Below are 18295 nucleotides of genomic sequence, written 5' to 3' on the forward strand. Positions count from 1 at the left end.
TCGAGCAAAATTTTAACGAGCTTAATAAGCAACGAGTCGAATCGAACAACAAAATTTTTAATAAAACACAAATTAAATACTGTGTAACTCGCTATCAACTAGCTCGGTAAGCATCTAGGAGTGCTTTGAACGTTATATGAAACATCTAAAATAAAATTAGATTTTTTTTTCTTTTGGATTCGTAAAGACTTCGCCATTAGTGAAGTCAACCCAAGTGGTTTTTGTACATAGCGTCGGCACATCCCATTCTCTCTTGTCCTCTTTGGACCAATTGCCATTTGCCACTTCTCCAATCCAACTTGGTGTAAAAGGGATTGCTCCTCACACGTTTTGGGTTTTATAACTTAGAATATCATTTATAAATGGCAAAAGGTTGCAATAATAGTAGTAGGTGTCTTTGACTAATCATATTATTCTCAATTTATGGAACCCTCCAAACTTCTAAAGCACATTTCCCACCGACTTTTATCCTTTGTCTATATAAAATTTATGGTTTTTTTGGGTTCGGGTATGTTTCTTTTATTTATAACTCTCACCCAACATTCTCAATAAAGACGAACACAAAACTAGAGTGTACTATTGAAGAATATCCCTAATTTTTTATCGTATTGCATCGTTATTCTACTCAACATCAACTGAATTGAGATTAAGAGATTCTCACAAAATAAAAGGGGATAAGACAGTGGTTCATTTGTTACCTTGAAGATTATGCTGTTGACTTGGTGATTAATCATAGAACCATTGCAATCATTAGTGGTTGCCATTTTATTCAAATATTGAAATGATTCTTTAGAAACTAAATTCCTCACCCCTCTTTATCTTCCCTAACATCTCTCCTTCTCTTTCTAGTTCCAAGCACAAAGCAAAAAGAAAAAGAAAAATGCTAGGGAAAAAGATGAGTTCGTTGAAGAAGCTAGCCAAGAAAGTGAAGGGCATGGGGAGGTGACCAGGGCCGTGGCTAGATTGTTGGAGGCCCTGAGTAAATTCTTGTAAAGGGGCCCTTAGATATATAAATTATTTTTCTAAAATAATAAATGACTAATTTCATTAACTTAAAAAACTTCACTTAAATAGTAATTTCAAATCATCTTACATCACATCCATAAAAAAATACAAGTTACATATTCACTTAAAACGTGATACTCGTGTTACATTCTTTGAAACAAAATCATCTATAAAAGTTTCAATATCAACGTCTTCCAAAATATCACTCTCAATAGATATTAAAGCAAGTCCATTTAGTCTTTCTTGCGTCATGGTTGTCCTTAAGTATGACTTGAGCAACTTTAGCTTTGAAAAACTCCTCTCTGCAGAAGCAACAGTAACATGTATAGTCAATAAAATTTTGTATGCAATTGTGACATTTGGAAAGCAATTGAAGCGTTTCAAGAACCTTAATGTATCCATTGCTCCCATCATTTCCTTAGGTAACATCTCTCTAAGCAATTTTAACTCAGTAAAAAGATCATTTCCATGACAATCTGTTGAGTTAATCGAATGACGAAATTGGCCAAGAGGGGGGTGAATTGGCAATAAAAATTTTGTGGAAGCTTTTGCAGAAAATTGAAAGCAATTGCACAGCGATTTACAGTGGTTCGACTTTCTCAAACAAAGTCTACGTCCACTACCTTAGCTATCCACACTAAGGATTTTCCAACAAATTCACTAATTTGTTCTTTCTTTTGAGGCCAAAGAGATAACCTTACAATTCCCTCAAGAGTATACCCCAACTCTTGAGAACACTCTTTTCTCAAAGAGAAGATTACAAATTTGCAAACTTACAAGAAAACCTCACAAGGTAAGATGTTTGCACAATTCTAGAACAAAGAAAAAAACACTCAAAGATGAATACAATTGAGCACAAAAAGTGTTCTTGAAAGAAAAATGAATATTGAATGAAAATGGGCTTGAAATGCTCAAACTTGAGGTTTGATGCTTTCTCTTTGATTCTCTCTTGATTCTAGTTGCTTGATGTTTCTTGTTGTTGATCAATGGCTTCTAAGCTTGCTTAAATACACCTTGGATCACTTCTGAACGTTGGGGATAATTAGAGAAGATATTTTAGCCGTTTTAGTGTGAAAACATTTAATAAAACAGCTTGGACAGTGGGGGGAATCGGTTCCCTCTCATAGGGAATCGGTTCCCTAAGTGTAAAATTCAAATATTTCGACCGTTGAACAAGGGGGGAATCGGTACCCCCTTGGGGGGGAATCGGTTCCCTCCGAGCATTCTGGAAATCTCGGAGCCAAACCATTCAGGGGGGAATCGGTTCCTCCTATGGGGGGGAATCGGTTCCCTCTGAGTATTCTGGAATTTTTGGCTTTGAATTGGTTCGAAATACTTTGTAAAATATTTTGAAATTGTTTTATGATTAAAACTTAATTTTACACTTAAGTAAGGATCAAAAATGATTTTTGAAATGTTTGGAGTAATGTTTTGATATTCGAATAGTTATATCGAATATACTTAGAAAAATCATTTGGAAAATCTTAAAATCCATTTAACTTAATTTGTTATATCGAAATATTAAAATGTTTCAACAATCTCCCCCTTTTTGATATAACAAAACATTTTAGTAATTTTAAGATTTTTGAAATCAAGTTTTGAAATTAGAAAATTACTCCCCCTTACTTTAACACTTATTCTTCTCCCCCTTTTTGTTAAATCAAAAAGACATTGTAAAACAAGGTTTTGTAAATCATTTAGCCAATTGATTTATTAATTATAAGCTTAAGCTGCTAAGATCATAATCAAAAGAGAGGTTAGCCATTAGTTTCATAAATCAATATTCATAAATAATGTGATATGGCAAAATTGGTCATATTGCTAATGATAATGTAAATGATGCAAAAATGAATAAAACAAACCAAACATATAAGTTCACACCATTCATATATCCAAAATCCAACAATCCACAAAATCAAACATATCAAAATGTTGAAACAATATTCATTTTGTTCAAAGTTTTAAAGCTAAACATAAAATCAAGCATCCGGATCGGTAGGAGGAAAACGGGCTCGCATAGCGGCCATCTCGTGTGTGAGTTCATTGATACGAGCGTTGGTTGATTCATTGTTTGCACGCATCTCCCGAAGAATCTCTAATTGTTGAGCTCCCATTGTGGATAAATGAGACTCTATAGAGGAAAAGCGCGAGTCCATGGTAGCGTATCGGAAATCGAATGTCTCCATAAAGGATTGAAAATATGGAGGCATTTGATGCGTTTGTTGAGCTTGCTCCTCGGGCTGCTCTTCGGGTTGTTCAGGTTCTTCTTCAGCTTCATCAATATCCCTCATTAATTGTTCAAACTCGGGATCTTCGTCAGCCTCGGGTGGAGCTTGTGAAGAACTAGCTCCCGGAGTAGAAGAACGAACCCATTCACCGGTTTCTTTGTCCTTTACCCATCCCGCTCTCGTTAAGGAAAGAAGATTTATTTGTTTCTTAAGAGGAAAAACGGCATCTAGACCGACTCTAAGCCCAGCTTTGGAAAACAGATTACTCAAAAAGCAACCGTAACTAGAGATGAACAGTGTTTCTTGTTAGGAACAAGATTTACGGTTTCAACAATTTCAGCAAAAATAATCTGAGGTAGGTTAATTTTAATACGGTTTTCGAAACAATGTAACCACCAAAGATCCAAAGCTCTAAGAGTAGAATAACGACCTCCGGATGGTCGAAACCACCAAGAAATCATTAGATGAAGAAAACGCTCATGTAGGTCTAAGACACTCGCACTATCTCTTCTTTTATAACGAGAACCTAAGATTTGTTTTTCATTCGAAATACCATCATTATCTAATCCAAAAGTATTGGCTATATATGCCGGGTCAATATATAAGAATTGTCCTAGAAGGTAGGAACGAATTCCTATGGTTTCGGTTTCAGCTTGGTTTTTAACACATACGGCATTAGAGTAGAATATACGAACAAGTTGATGGTAAACGATGGGTTCAAGATCAAATAGTTTATCAAATTTCCATTCTTGTAAAATGGGAAGATATTTAAAATTGATAGCTAACATAGCTTGACGAGAAGGAATACGTTCTTCCCGGATTTTGTAAGAATCGAAATACTGATAATACCAATATCGGTGATTTCTAGACCCAGGATGATTGAAACACGAATTTTGGATAGTCAAGTTAGGATCAGTGGGATTGGGATTAGAAATTGGAATAGAATGAGGATTTGGAGGTGGATTTGGTTGACGACTGGAACGACTAGATGAAGACCTAGGACGTTTAGGATTTGACATGGTGAAGGAAATCGGAATAGATATAATAACCTGCAATTTTAAAACAAGTGTATGCAATTCAATTAATCCCAAAACTCAAATGAGTCCTCAATATTTCAAGATTCTCTAAATCAATCCTAATGGGCAAAGTTTTTGAAAAGCTTTTGAAAAATATGGTTTTGAGAAACAATATATGTATAGTTTTTCATAACAACAATATAATTTGATCAAAACACAATACTAACAATTTTTTTTTTTTTTTCGAAAATTTTAAAAATTTGAAAAATTCTTGTGTTTTTGATGAAATTAGTTGTAACATCTAGTTTCTAATCACTAAATAATCAATGCCCGATCACTATTTCAACCTAGAACTAATTGAACTAATCCTATGTTCAAAAATAATGAAATAAAGAGTTTAGAAAAATTTACCTTGAAATATGAAGATTGAGGGGATTTAGATGTTGTTTGCACGATTTTAATGATTCCAACAGGTTTGGAAGATGATTTATGAAGCAAATTCCGATTAATATCGTTGATTTGAGGCAAAAATGGAGATTTGAGGGGTTTAGAGGGTGAGAACGGCGGAGAGAGAGAGAAAGAGGGTTTGTGAGAGTTTGGGGTTATTCTGTCCGATTTTAGCAGAACCCCAGGGGGTATCGATTCCCCTGTGGGGGGAATCGGTTCCCCTTCAAAGGGGGAATCGGTTCCCTTAGGGGGGGATCGATTCCCTCTGCACCAAAATGCTAAAATCCGATTTTTTAAGCACAAAATGCTAAATTAATATTTTCTAGTGGTATTGGCAACTCATATATCAAACATTAATTATGTTCAAATAATTAAATTAGTCTTTAATTGTTTTTTGAACATAAAATTAATTTTCATTAAGAATCACAAACTCCCCCTAACTAATAGCAAGAATGCAATCAAAAATTATTATTATAATCATTTTTCAAGATTTATTAAAAGTGCTACAATTATTTTAAACACTAAGTGAAGATAGGTTGGTCAAACCTAATTCTCTCCTAAGTGTCCAAAATCTTTCCTTGTCTAAGGGTTTTGTAAAGATATCCGCTAATTGGTGCAAAGTATCAACAAATTCTAGAACTACATCTTCCTTAGTGACATGGTCTCTAATGAAGTGATGTCTTATTTCAATGTGCTTAGTTCTAGAGTGTTGGATGGGATTTTTAGTGAGACAAATAGCACTAGTATTGTCACACTTGATAGGAATGGTACCTACTTCAATTCCATAATCAAAAAGTTGTTGTTTCATCCATAAAACTTGTGCACAGCAACTACCGGCTGAAATGTATTCTGCTTCAGTGGTAGATAATGCAACACAATTTTGTTTCTTTGAAAACCAAGAAATCAACATATTTCCAAGGATTGACAAGTACCGGAGGTGCTTTTCCTATCTAATTTGCATCCTCCATAATCCGCATCAGAAAAAGCATGCAAGCTAAAGCTAGAGTCTCTAGGATACCAAAGTCCTAAACTAGGAGTGTCCTTAAGGTATCTAAAGATTCTCTTAACAGCTAGTAAATGTGATTCCTTAGGACATGATTGAAATCTAGCACATAAGCAAACACTAAACATAATGTTCGGTCTACTTGCAGTTAGATAAAGCAAAGAGCCAATCATTGACCTATACAATTTAACATCTACACATTTACCTCATTCATCTAAGTCAAGCTTTGTTGAAGAGCTCATTGGAGTGTTATGAGGTTTCCCATTTTCCAGTCCAAACTTCTTGAGCATATCTTTGACGTACTTAGCTTGATTAATGAAGATGCCATCTTTTCTTTGCTTGATTTGGAGTCCCAAGAAAATGAGAGCTCCCCCATCATGCTCATCTCAAACTCACTTTGCATTAGCTTAGAAAATTCTTGACAAAGAACATCATTAGTAGAACCAAATATTATATCATCAACATAAATTTGAACTACTAATAAATCTTTACCTTTTCTCTTTAAAAACAATGTAGTGTCAACCTTTCCTTTTAAAAAACCTTTTTCAATTAAAAAATTTGACAATCTTTCATACCAAGCTCTAGGAGCTTGTTTTAAACCATAAAGAGCTTTTGTCAATTTTAAAACATGATCCGGAAAATTTGAATCTTCAAAACCTGGAGGTTGTTCCACGTACACTTCTTCTTTTATAAAACCATTTAAAAATGCACTTTTAACATCCATTTGATATAATTTAAATTCATTGAAACATGCAAATGCTAATAACATTCTAATTGCTTCCATCCTAGCTACGGGAGCGTATGTTTCATCATAGTCTATGCCTTCTTCTTGAGTATAGCCTTGAGCAACAAGTCTAGCCTTGTTCCTCACTATATTACCACTTTCATCAAGTTTATTTCTAAAAACCCATCTAGTACCTACAGTAGATTTATCACTAGGCCTTTCACTAATGTCCATACTTTACTTCTCTCAAATTGATTTAATTCTTCTTGCATAGCCATAATCCAATGTTCATCTTTTAATGCTTCTTTGATGTTCTTAGGCTCTATGCATGAAATAAATGCAACATAATTACAGATATTTCTAAGAGAAGATCGAGTAGTTACCCTTTTGATGGATCACCTATAATTTCACCATCTTTGACATAGTTGTACTCTCTTGGAAAAGATACTTCCCTTTCTTCAATGGTTGGATTCTCGAGGGGATCATGAGTTTCCTCATCTTTTGTTTCTTCCTTTGATGATGATTCTCCAACGTCATATCTACCGTCATTTGCTTGTACAATACCTACATCATCATTAACAGAAGAATCCTTCCTCGGAAGGGGATTATCATCGAAAACAACATGTATAGACTCTTCTACAACTAAAGTTCTTTTATTAAATACACGATAAGCTTTAGAGTTTAAGGAATAACCCAGAAAAATTCCTTCATCACTTTTAGCATCAAATTTACCAAGATTTTCTTTACCGTTGTTTAAAACAAAACATTTACATCCAAAAGGATGAAAATAGCTAATGTTAGGCTTTTTATTTTTGAGAATTTCATATGGAGTTTTCTTTAAAATTGGCCTAATCATTACTCGATTTATAACATAACAAGCGGTATTTGTGGCTTCCGCCCAAAAATATTTTGGCAAATTATTTTCACAAAGCATGGTTCTAGCCATTTCTTCTAAAGTTCGATTTTTCCTCTCAACAACTCCATTTTGTTGAGGGGTTCTAGGTGCTGAAAAATTGTGGCTAATACCATTAGAATTACAAAACTCAATAAATCCAAGATTTTCAAATTCAGTTCCATGATCACTTCTAACACTAGTGATAGAGTATCCTTTTTCATTTTGGATTATTTTTGAAAATGTGATGAAATTTTCTAATGCTTCATCTTTAGTACTTAAGAATAGAACCCAAGTGTATCTAGAATAGTCATCTACCAAGACAAATGCATATTGTTTTCCTCCCAAGCTAGTAGTTCTAGTTGGCCCAAAAAGATCTAAATGGATCAATTGTAATACTCTACTAGTTGATACATCATTAATAGATTTAAAAGAAACTCGTTTTTGTTTTCCTTTAGCACAAGCATCACAGATTTTATCATTATCAAATTTAAGCTTAGGCAACCCTCGAACTAAATCACCTTGAATTAGCCGTTGCAGAACACTCATACTAGCATGACCTAGTCTCCTATGCCATAACCAACTATCATGCTCATCCTTAGCAACTAGGCATAAATTAGTCATATCAATAGAATCTAAATGCACCATGTAAATGTTTCCTATTCTATGACCAACAAGCATAATCCGATTAGATGCAATGTCAATGACTTTACAACCATTAATTTCAAATAAGACATTGAATCCTTTATCGCATAATTGACTAATACTCAATAGATTATGCTTTAATCCATTCACATATAAAACATTTTTAATTTGTATGGAAGAGGTATTACCTATTGTACCAATACCTTCAATGTGACCTTTTGAATTGTCTCCAAAAGTCACTTCTCCTCCATTTTTGGCGTTAAGCTCAATGAACCGGCTTTTGTCTCCGGTCATATGTCTTGAGCATCCACTATCAAGGTACCATGAGTTTGAATTTGTTTCCCGTGCCTTGTAGCAATGCTCCTTTCCCTACAAACATAGATTAATTTTTGATTTTTGGTACCCAAATTCTTTTGGGTCCATATTCATTAGTTTCCAAAATCCTAGTCTCTTTAGGTATCCATTTGTGTAGGATATTTTTATCTTTAGTAGTAATGAGTTCTTTAGGAACCCACACACTTCTAATGATTTTTCCATTTGAGGTTCTTTGGGGACCTCTATGATTGTAGTTTCTAAAACTTTTTCTAACAAAGTTGGATTTTGAATTTTCACCTTTTTCAAAATGTTTTGTTCCAACTTTATCAAAAGAAGTTTTAAGATCATCAATTTTCTTTTGATGATCATCATTGATCTTTGAAAGTAAATTTTGCAAATCTAAATTTTTCTTTTCAAACTCTTCTAGTTTGATTTGCAAATTTTTGATTTTACTTTCAAGATCGTTGTTGGTTTTGGATATGAGTTTGTTTTCATTTTTCAATTTTGAAACATCATTTTTATATTTTAAAAACAATTTCTCATAATCCGAAGCCAACCCATTGTACTCCTCAAATAACTCATCATAAGATAATCATCAAAATCAGATGAGTTAGAGGTTACCTTAGAATCTTCCCCGAATGCCATCAAGCACAAGTTTGCTACTTCTTGTTCCTCTTCATCGGAACCTTCTTCATCGCTCCATGTAGCCACATGAGCCTTGTGCTTATTCTTTGATTGACCCTTTTTCTTCAATTGTGGGCAATCATATTTGACATGCCCCGGCTTTTTGCATTCATAGCAAATGATTGGGTCATTCTCTTTTGGTTCATTTTTGAGGCCTTCGTTTCGTTTGAATTTTCTTCCTTGGTAAGGTCTCATCATTTTTCTGAACCGTTTGGCAAACAATGCCATTTCCTCGTCATCATCATCATTTGAATCACTCTCATCTTTTGTGGATTTGAGAGCAACTCCAATGTTTTTCTTCTTCTCCTTCTCCTTTGGTGTCTCTTCAACTTTATCAAGGTCCACCTCATCTTCAAGCATCATCTCATGAGTGAGGAGTGAACTGATAAGTTCTTCAAGAGTTAAGGACGATAGGTCCTTAGACTCGATGATTGCCGTCTTCTTTGATTGCCATGATTTTGGGAGGGAGTAGACTAACTTCCTCACAAGCTTTTCATTTGAGATGATCTCTCATATGATTTGAGACCATTGACAATCGTTGAAAATCTATCCGTCATAGCTTTGATGTCTTCATTTGGTTTCATCCTGAAATTTTCATAGCTATGCGTTAGAATACTAATTTTTGATTTCTTTACCTCATCTGTACCTTCATGTGTGACTTGAAGTTTGTCCCATATTTCTTTGGCGGTTGTACACGATGAAACTCTTCCGTATTCATCTGGTCCAAGAGCACAAAAAATAATATGGATGGCTTTGGAGTTGAGCTGGAACATTTTTGTCTCTCCTTCACTCCACAACCTTGGATGAGTGAGAGGTTTGATGTATCCTTCTTCTACAGCATTCCATGCTCCCATGTCACTTGCTTGAATGAAGTACATCATTCTATTCTTCCAATAGGCATAGTTAGCTCCATTGAAGAAAGGAGGCTTGTTGACGGGCATCGAATCGAGACCGGAGTCGAAGTTTGAAGTGGAGGCCATTGATGACTTTGTAATCGATGTAACTCTTCCCGGATCGACTCAAGAGGCGATTAAACCTTCAAATGAGTTAGGCTCTGATGCCAATTGTTGAGTTAATCGAATGACGAAATTGGCCAAGAGGGGGTGAATTGGCAATAAAAATTTTGTGGAAGCTTTTGCAGAAAATTGAAAGCAATTGCACAGCGATTTACAGTGGTTCGACTTTCTCAAACAAAGTCTACGTCCACTACCTTAGCTATCCACACTAAGGATTTTCCAACAAATTCACTAATTTGTTCTTTCTTTTGAGGCCAAAGAGATAACCTTACAATTCCCTCAAGAGTATACCCCAACTCTTGAGAACACTCTTTTCTCAAAGAGAAGATTACAAATTTGCAAACTTACAAGAAAACCTCACAAGGTAAGATGTTTGCACAATTCTAGAACAAAGAAAAAAACACTCAAAGATGAATACAATTGAGCACAAAAAGTGTTCTTGAAAGAAAAATGAATATTGAATGAAAATGGGCTTGAAATGCTCAAACTTGAGGTTTGATGCTTTCTCTTTGATTCTCTCTTGATTCTAGTTGCTTGATGTTTCTTGTTGTTGATCAATGGCTTCTAAGCTTGCTTAAATACACCTTGGATCACTTCTGAACGTTGGGGATAATTAGAGAAGATATTTTAGCCGTTTTAGTGTGAAAACATTTAATAAAACAGCTTGGACAGTGGGGGAATCGGTTCCCTCTCATAGGGAATCGGTTACCTAAGTGTAAAATTCAAATATTTCGACCGTTGAACAAGGGGGGAATCGGTACCCCCTTGGGGGGAATCGGTTCCCTCCGAGCATTCTGGAAATCTCGGAGCCAAACCATTCAGGGGGGAATCGGTTCCTCCTATGGGGGGGAATCGGTTCCCTCTGAGTATTCTGGAATTTTTGGCTTTGAATTGGTTCGAAATACTTTGTAAAATATTTTGAAATTGTTTTATGATTAAAACTTAATTTTACACTTAAGTAAGGATCAAAAATGATTTTTGAAATGTTTGGAGTAATGTTTTGATATTCGAATAGTTATATCGAATATACTTAGAAAATCATTTGGAAAATCTTAAAATCCATTTAACTTAATTTGTTATATCGAAATATTAAAATGTTTCAACACAATCAGAAAACTCACCTCTCCTAAGAGCATTTTCAAAGTGACTACAACATGATTGGAGTTTAATGTCATCCATTGATTGCAAATTTTCAGAAGTAAACAAAAATCCAAAAACACTCTCATATAATTCATATTGTTCAAACCTCTTTTTCAATGATGAAATAGCTTGATCAACAATGTAGATAAAATATTGAATTCTAAATGATTCATCTGGAGATAATGATGTCTCCTCACTATCAACCTCATCAAATTGTCTTTTTTTACGTATTATACACCTTTGAGGAAAGATAGGGTTGACTCCAATTTCAATGGCTAATTTTTTTTGCAAGGTCCATGGCATTTGAAAATCCAACATCTCTATAATTTCTGAAAAAGGAAATCAATCCTTTTATCTCACACATAGCAATATCAATCACCATATTTTCTGACTGTAGATATTTGCTAACCTTGTTCACAACAGATAAAATGTCATACCAAATGATTGTAGATAGTAAAACTCAAAACTACCAAGCTCATTAGTTGCTAAAGATTTTGCTTCACTCTGAGTTTTAGAATCAATATCAACAGTAGCTACTTCAAGTAAGGCTTCCCTTAATTCAACAATTTGAAATCTTATTGCTTTGATACTATAAATTCGACTTTCCCAACGTGTGACTGACAGTGATTTGGGAGTATACTCTTCACATAATGTTTTAAAATATCCCACCTCTTTGTTGAACTAGCAAATATAGTATATACGCGTTGAACTAATCCAAAAAAATCCCTTGCTTTATTTGAAGTGTTTGCAATGTCACACAAAACCAAATTAAGACTATGACAACCACATGGAGTATAAAAAGCTCTAGGATTCAAATCTAATAGTCTTTTTTGTACACCTGGATGTTTACCTTTCATATTAGACCCATTATCATATCCTTGACCTCTAATATTATCTATATCAAGATCATGAGATTTAAGCACATCTTCTAACACTTTAAAAAGCCCTTGGCCAGTTGTATCATTAACTTGTAAGAACTCGATAAAAAATTCTTCAATTTTAAAAGTATTAGAAGAGCCATCAACACACCTTATAATTAGAGTCATTTGTTCCTGGTGACTAACATCTGGTGTGCAATCCAACATCACAGGAAAAATATCTAGCTTCTTTTATTCTATTGATAATAATAGATCTAATCTTGGAGGAAAGCAAAAGTATCAACTCGTTTTGAATGTCATTACTCAGATAATGGTGATGAATCTTACCACTAGTAATACACTGAACATGTTCGATCATTACAGGATCAAACTCAACCAACATTTCTATCAAACCCAAAAAATTTCCATTGCTCTTTTGATATAATCTAGCATTCCCCCCCCCCCCCCGAAATGCTAGGTTATTTTTAGCAAGATACTTCACAATAACAATAATTCTAATAATTACATTTTTAAATACTCTTTTTCTTTCTTGAATTGTTCTAGAGCAACTTTATCAATTGTTTCATTTTGTTGCAGCCTATGCCTAAGTTCACACCAAGTTGCCATGTTTAGTACATGGTCAATACTTGTTTCATGTTCTGTAAGTCTGGTACTAAGATGCATCCAATTATTATATCCTTCATTTATTAAATTACCTTTCCCAGGACCAGGACCCTTTTTAAAAATCTTACAACAAAAACAAAACACTTTGTCGAGCTCTTTCGAATAAACAAGCCATTCCCTATCACAATTTTCACCATTCGACAAATATCTTGTATAAAAGGTTGAAGAAAATCTACGAGAAAATTTGTCTTTGGGGCCTTTCACAATGCTCAAGTCTCTTTTGGGGCCATTTATAGCCAAAATGTCAATTAATTTAGACTCAAGAGAATCCCATTTTCTTGGATCATATATGTCAACATAAACAGATTCATTTTGTTCAATATTGCGGTTAGTATGATCAGAATTATGGTCCATATTTTGTTCAGAATTATGGGAAATATTGGCATTCTCCTTATTAACAACACCATCCACAATTTCCTCTTGTTCAACATTCTCACCATCAACATTAGTTCCATTTAATTCCCGAGAGTGAGAATTAACATCATTTTCCTCTACTACTTGGGTATCCTTTAAAAAAAACTTATCCAAAGCACCTTTTTGAGACTGAATTAATTGTTCTACTCTTTTAGTTTTTTGACGCTTTTTATATCCAGATTGATATTTTCGAATCATATTGAAGAAAATCAACACAAAGCAAAAACAACCACAAAATCAACACAACACAAATAAAAAACAAATCAGAGTGAGATAAGATAGCACAAGAGTTCTGAGTTCAACTTGCAGTCGGCAACTCTCCTCAAATTAACATCATCAAATCTGTAATTTATATACAATAATAAGAACTAAAAAGCACAAAATTTAATCAGTTACAATTACAAATACAACTAAGAAAAAAAGGTTGAACCATTAAATTAAAAAGAAGTAATACCCATCTCTTTAATTTCTCCTAGAAATGGAATATTCAATTTCTCAAAATTGAAATTAGTAAAGAGATTGAATTTGGGAAAATACGTAAGAATTAAGAACGAAGAATCGAAGTCTGTGAAATAATAAGAAGGAAACATGCGTTTATAATAAGAAGGAAATATGTGTTTTTTCCTTTGTTAAATAATATTATAATTGAAAAGCTGGAAACAAAGCAATTGAAAAGTTGAAAATCACATGCAAAACAGTTAAAAGCTGGAAATCACATGCGTTGAAAAGCTGGAATAATAGCAAAGCATTAAATGCAGTATTATATTAATCAGCAGTACAGCTGTATTACACCAAATATATTAAAAAGTCGACGTTTTCGTGTTCCCAAAGGTCAAATGTTTGTTTTTTTACATCAGTATTTTAGGGCCCCTATTTTTGTAGGGCCCTGCGCCGTCGCGTAGTATGCGCCGTCGCGCAGTATGCGCCGGCTCTGCCACGCCTCTGGAGGTGACAATGACGGCGGCGAGCAATCGCAATACGAATGCTTGCTTAGAGAATTCGAGCAAATGTCGCCTTCGGCGTCAACTCCGTCGGGGTTTTTTGCAGTTTACGTAGGAGAGGATGGTGAAAGGTTTGTAGTGCCGACCAGCTTCTTGTCTCATCCGCTGTTCAAGATGTTGCTGGACAAGTCGTACAACGAATATGGTTTCGAACAAAGGGATAAGTTGATTGCTCCCTGCAGCGTGTCTACGTTTCAACAAGTGGTGAATGCTGTGGGATGTTGTAATGGCAAGTTTCACTTTGGGAAACTTGTGCAGGACTTGCTTTAGCAGATATTGTTAGTCTCGGGGAATGCTTTGGGTTTGATAGTTTTCTCATGTATCATAATTCATACGTATTCCGGCTCTGCTGCAGTGCTGATTTTGGTAATGTTAATCACTTTTTTCTAGGTCGATTAGGTTCAATCATGCTCTCAAGAACAGTTCATACGGCCTTTCTTTGGTATATTCCGATGCTAAATCCAGAATCCCAATAACATAAAATTTGGTTATCCGGATTAATAGGCATGCTCGGTTGCAGTTTCTTCTTCTTCTTAGGAAGATAACTTTATATAAATTTATTGATCTCATATACTAATCTTAAATTATATTTTTTAATTATTTTGTATCAAAAATAAAGAAAAAAAATTATAATTGTTGATAGCAATAAATTTGACTTTGACTGTTCATCCTTTTAAGTTAGATTAAGAGTTGTAGTCGATAGAAAAATGATCATTGATAGGGGTAAATGAGAAATGATCATTGATAGGGGTAAATGAGAAAATAAATATGTTAAAGAAGACGATGGGAGGATCATTGAGGTTGCAGGGAGTCAACCCCTTTCCAATCTCGATTAGATATTTATGACTTTTAGTGCGTGTCCGTTGTAGGATGATGATGATTATTTGTAAGTTGTTAGATTAAAAATATCTGATGATCATACTTTGAATTTTATAATGATAAGTCACTAAGACATGTAGAGATCTTGTTTGAAGTGGTTAATCGTCAATTGTGGATGAGCTAAATTTATTCCTATGAACAATAATAACATTAATTATATTTTAAAAAAATTTAAAGTAGTTTTAAGAAATTTAATTGAATTGATATCAAATTAATTGATAATACCAATTTGATTAGCCATTTTATTTATAGAATAAACTATGTAATAGTAATTTTAATTTTGTATTATTATTTAATAAAAATACAACGTAAGTGATTTTATAAATTTAATTTTTAATATAATTTATTATGTTTTATTATCTGTTATAAGCATAATGTAACAAAATAACCCAAACGTTTGACAGTATTGTCAAATTTGTCTGTATTGATTTTTTTTGGAACATTTGACCACTTAACGTTTCATTTTAAGTAAAAAAATAACTCACGTTGGATGAAAATCGTTAGTCAACCGACAGTCAACACCTAATACTAACGAAGCACATACATGTGGAGGAAGATGTTAACGTGGCTATCAATGTCATGGTACATGATGATGTGGCATTGACATATCATATTTTTTAAAAAAATATAAAAATTATTATTTAATTATTTATTGACAATCAGAGAGTGCCATTGGTATTTGTTTAACGCAACCATTAATAGTTAAATTGCATAAGAGGGATTCGAACTTGGGTGAAATGACATGGATTTTACCATCAGACCAATATGCTTATTTGGTTAAATATTGAAACAAACCTTTTTTAATAGAAATAAAAACCATCTCTGATCTTCAATACAATCATTGTGGATAAACCCGCCTTTGTTTCTTCGCTTCGCCAGTGAAAGGCCAGAGCTGATGAAAAGTGGTTTTTCGATTATATCTTTACATGCCAGGTTAGATCCCCAAAGCAATATTTCCCTTTCGTTTTTGGTTATGTTAAATTGGGTATTTAGTCTCAAAATTTATTGGGTGTTTTGATATATGGGTTTACGTGATTTCCTCCCCATTTTTTAAGCTAATTTTCCTTGTTTTAATGTTTTTTATTGTTGTTGAATTTAAGAATATATTTTAACCTTTAAAATTGTTAATGGAGCTTTTCTTTTTAATGGGTTCGTTTTATTCACTTCATTTTGGAGCGGAATGTTGCTATTTTGTGAAGTTATGGTGCTCTGGAATTTGTATAATCTAATTCTGAGAAATTTTTGAACTGCAAAGGGGAAAACTTTAGTCGTGCTTCTAAAATTAAAATCTATTTACATAATTCACTAATTTAAGGCAATGTTTTGTTTATGATTTGATGGAGATTACTTCTTTCTAGTGTTTTCAGCAATTTGAGGTCTGCATTTTTGGGAGAGAAAAATGAGATTTGTAATAGCATAAACTCAAGTTCTTGGTTTTCCTTCTTCATCGCCGCTAGAGGAATTAGTGGCGTCAGCATCAATAACAGTAATATGAATGATTCGAGGCTTCATTTCAAGCTGGTTTTCGACTCTAGCATTTAGCAATGATGAAAAGAGCTTGGTTTGGTTGTGGTGCTCTGCATATTTGATTGAAGGAACATGGCAAGTAACCATTTTTTTCTCAATCTTTGTTTTGGGTTTTTTGGGTTCTTTATGTTCTCAGATTCTTTCACTTCTCATTGAGAGAGACAGTAGGGAGTAAAATTTCGAGTAAAGTTGTCAGGTTCTTTGGGTTCTCACATTATTTTACTTTGTTTTGGGTTCTCACATTATTTTACTTTGTTTTGGGTTCATTGAAAGAGACAGAAGCTTGATATGAAGAGAAATCCAGCATTAAGCGTGTGTAGGGGAAAACCAAACTAGCGACACGTGTTTTATTTTTTTCACTAAATACAAATTTAAGTATCTATTAAATAAGGTTTGTTTCATTATTTATCCAAATAAGCATTCTGGTCTGGTGGTAAAAGCCATGTCATTTCACAATTTTTCCCAAGTTTGAATCCCCTCATATGCAATTTAACTATTAATCGTTGCATTAAACAAACATTAATTAGAGAGTATCACGTGTCACTCTCTGATTGATAATAAATAATAAAAATATTTTATATTTTATTTAAAAATTCTGACATGGCAGTGCCATGTCATCATGTACCATGATCTGGATAGCCACGTCAGCATCTCCCTCCATGTGTACATGCTTCGTCAGTATTAAGCGTTGATCGTCAATTGACTAACGACTTTCATTCAACGTCGATTATTTTTGACCTAAAATAAAACATTGAGTGATCAAATGTTCTAAAAAAATCAATACGGACAAATTTAACAATATTATCATACATTAAGGTTATTTTATTACATTATGCCTCTGTTATACTCCATAAATTATAAATTTTTCTTCAGTAAAGACATCTGGAGTATTTTACTCTTTAAGCAAAGTCTTCAGGAATTCCTAAAAAAATATCACATCACCTTCTAAAATTTCTTCATTGGAATAGCTCTCCAGAGTCTATACTCAATCTTTAACATAACCTTTAACAGTCGAATATGATAGTTGACAACCACATATGCATAATCTATCGACCTATTAATAACAAGCAGGGTCGGTCCTAACTTTTCTTGACTCGGGATAAAATTAAAAAAAATGAGCCATAATTTAAAAGAAATTTAAAAATATGTAATATAAAATTTTAATTAATTTTTTTAATAATTTAAATAAATATTAATTCATTACCATCCCAAAAATATCAAAAACATATTTAAGCATATAAATACTTATAAAAAAACATTGCCTTCGACCATTTCTTGATGCAAAATCATTGATGATAGTTGTCGGAACCATCTTTCGGGTGGGCTCAAAAATGGGCTTCGACTTAGCAAAATGGATTAGGAGTCGCCGCCGATCATTTATTTAAAAATAAATAAATTGATCGAATACCTTATTTCTTACCTGATCTACATCTTACCAGTGATATATCGGATTCGGGAGTCGGTTACAATCAAGGAAGGGTTAGCACCCTTGAACTGCCCTTCGCTACTACATTGTCGTAACCGTCTCTCGATTGGGCCCCGGCCCCTGAATCGGGCTTCGACTTGGATTAAATGAATTTGGTTGGAGTCGCCACCGACCACTTTAAAACGAATTTAGGTGGGTCGGACACCATCTTACCTGATCTGCGTTGTACCAGAAACGTGTCGGGTTCGGGAGTCGATTACGGTCAAGGAAGGATTAGCACCCTTGAACCGTCCTTTCGGTACCAATTAAATTGTTGATTGTCTTTAATTGCAAAAATTGGAAAATAAAATAAAATTCAAATATTTGGTTCGAACCGCATTACTTACCTTTGA

The 18295-nt window shown here is 33.9% G+C and overlaps 2 protein-coding genes across 2 annotated transcripts; one reads left to right on the forward strand and one right to left on the reverse strand.

Moving 5' to 3' along the window:
- Positions 1-1125: 1125 nt before the first annotated feature.
- On the reverse strand, positions 1126-13268 carry LOC120177854 (zinc finger MYM-type protein 5-like). The gene is made up of 3 exons (XM_039183846.1): positions 12689-13268; positions 11966-12106; positions 1126-1307 (listed from the first exon to the last, which is right to left on the reverse strand). Exons 1-3 carry the CDS (start codon positions 13266-13268, stop codon positions 1126-1128), a joined length of 903 nt encoding a protein of 300 aa, XP_039039777.1.
- A 722-nt stretch (positions 13269-13990) lies between these two features.
- On the forward strand, positions 13991-14341 carry LOC120177855 (auxin-responsive protein SAUR15-like). Its single transcript, XM_039183847.1, has one exon. The coding sequence runs from the start codon at positions 13991-13993 to the stop codon at positions 14339-14341; it is 351 nt and encodes a 116-aa protein (XP_039039778.1).
- Positions 14342-18295: the final 3954 nt, after the last annotated feature.

This window comes from Hibiscus syriacus, unplaced genomic scaffold (genome assembly GCF_006381635.1).
Source record: "Hibiscus syriacus cultivar Baekdansim isolate YM2019G1 unplaced genomic scaffold, ASM638163v2 tig00112339_pilon, whole genome shotgun sequence".
In the NCBI taxonomy this organism is placed as follows: Eukaryota; Viridiplantae; Streptophyta; class Magnoliopsida; order Malvales; family Malvaceae; genus Hibiscus; species Hibiscus syriacus.

What these genes read in the sequence shown, in the direction of transcription:
- LOC120177854 (XM_039183846.1), bottom strand. Translation starts at nt 13,268, where the DNA reads ATGATTCGAAAATATCAATCTGGATATAAAAAGCGTCAAAAAACTAAA. An exon ending in GGGTCCTGGTCCTGGGAAAG is followed by an intron (nt 12,107 to 12,688) that starts GTAATTTAATAA and finishes TTAAAATTGAAG; the next exon opens with AATTTTTTATCGAGTTCTTA. An exon ending in TAATGGGTCTAATATGAAAG is followed by an intron (nt 1,308 to 11,965) that starts GTAAACATCCAG and finishes TTGCTTCTGCAG; the next exon opens with AGAGGAGTTTTTCAAAGCTA.
- LOC120177855 (XM_039183847.1), top strand. Translation starts at nt 13,991, where the DNA reads ATGCGCCGGCTCTGCCACGCCTCTGGAGGTGACAATGACGGCGGCGAG.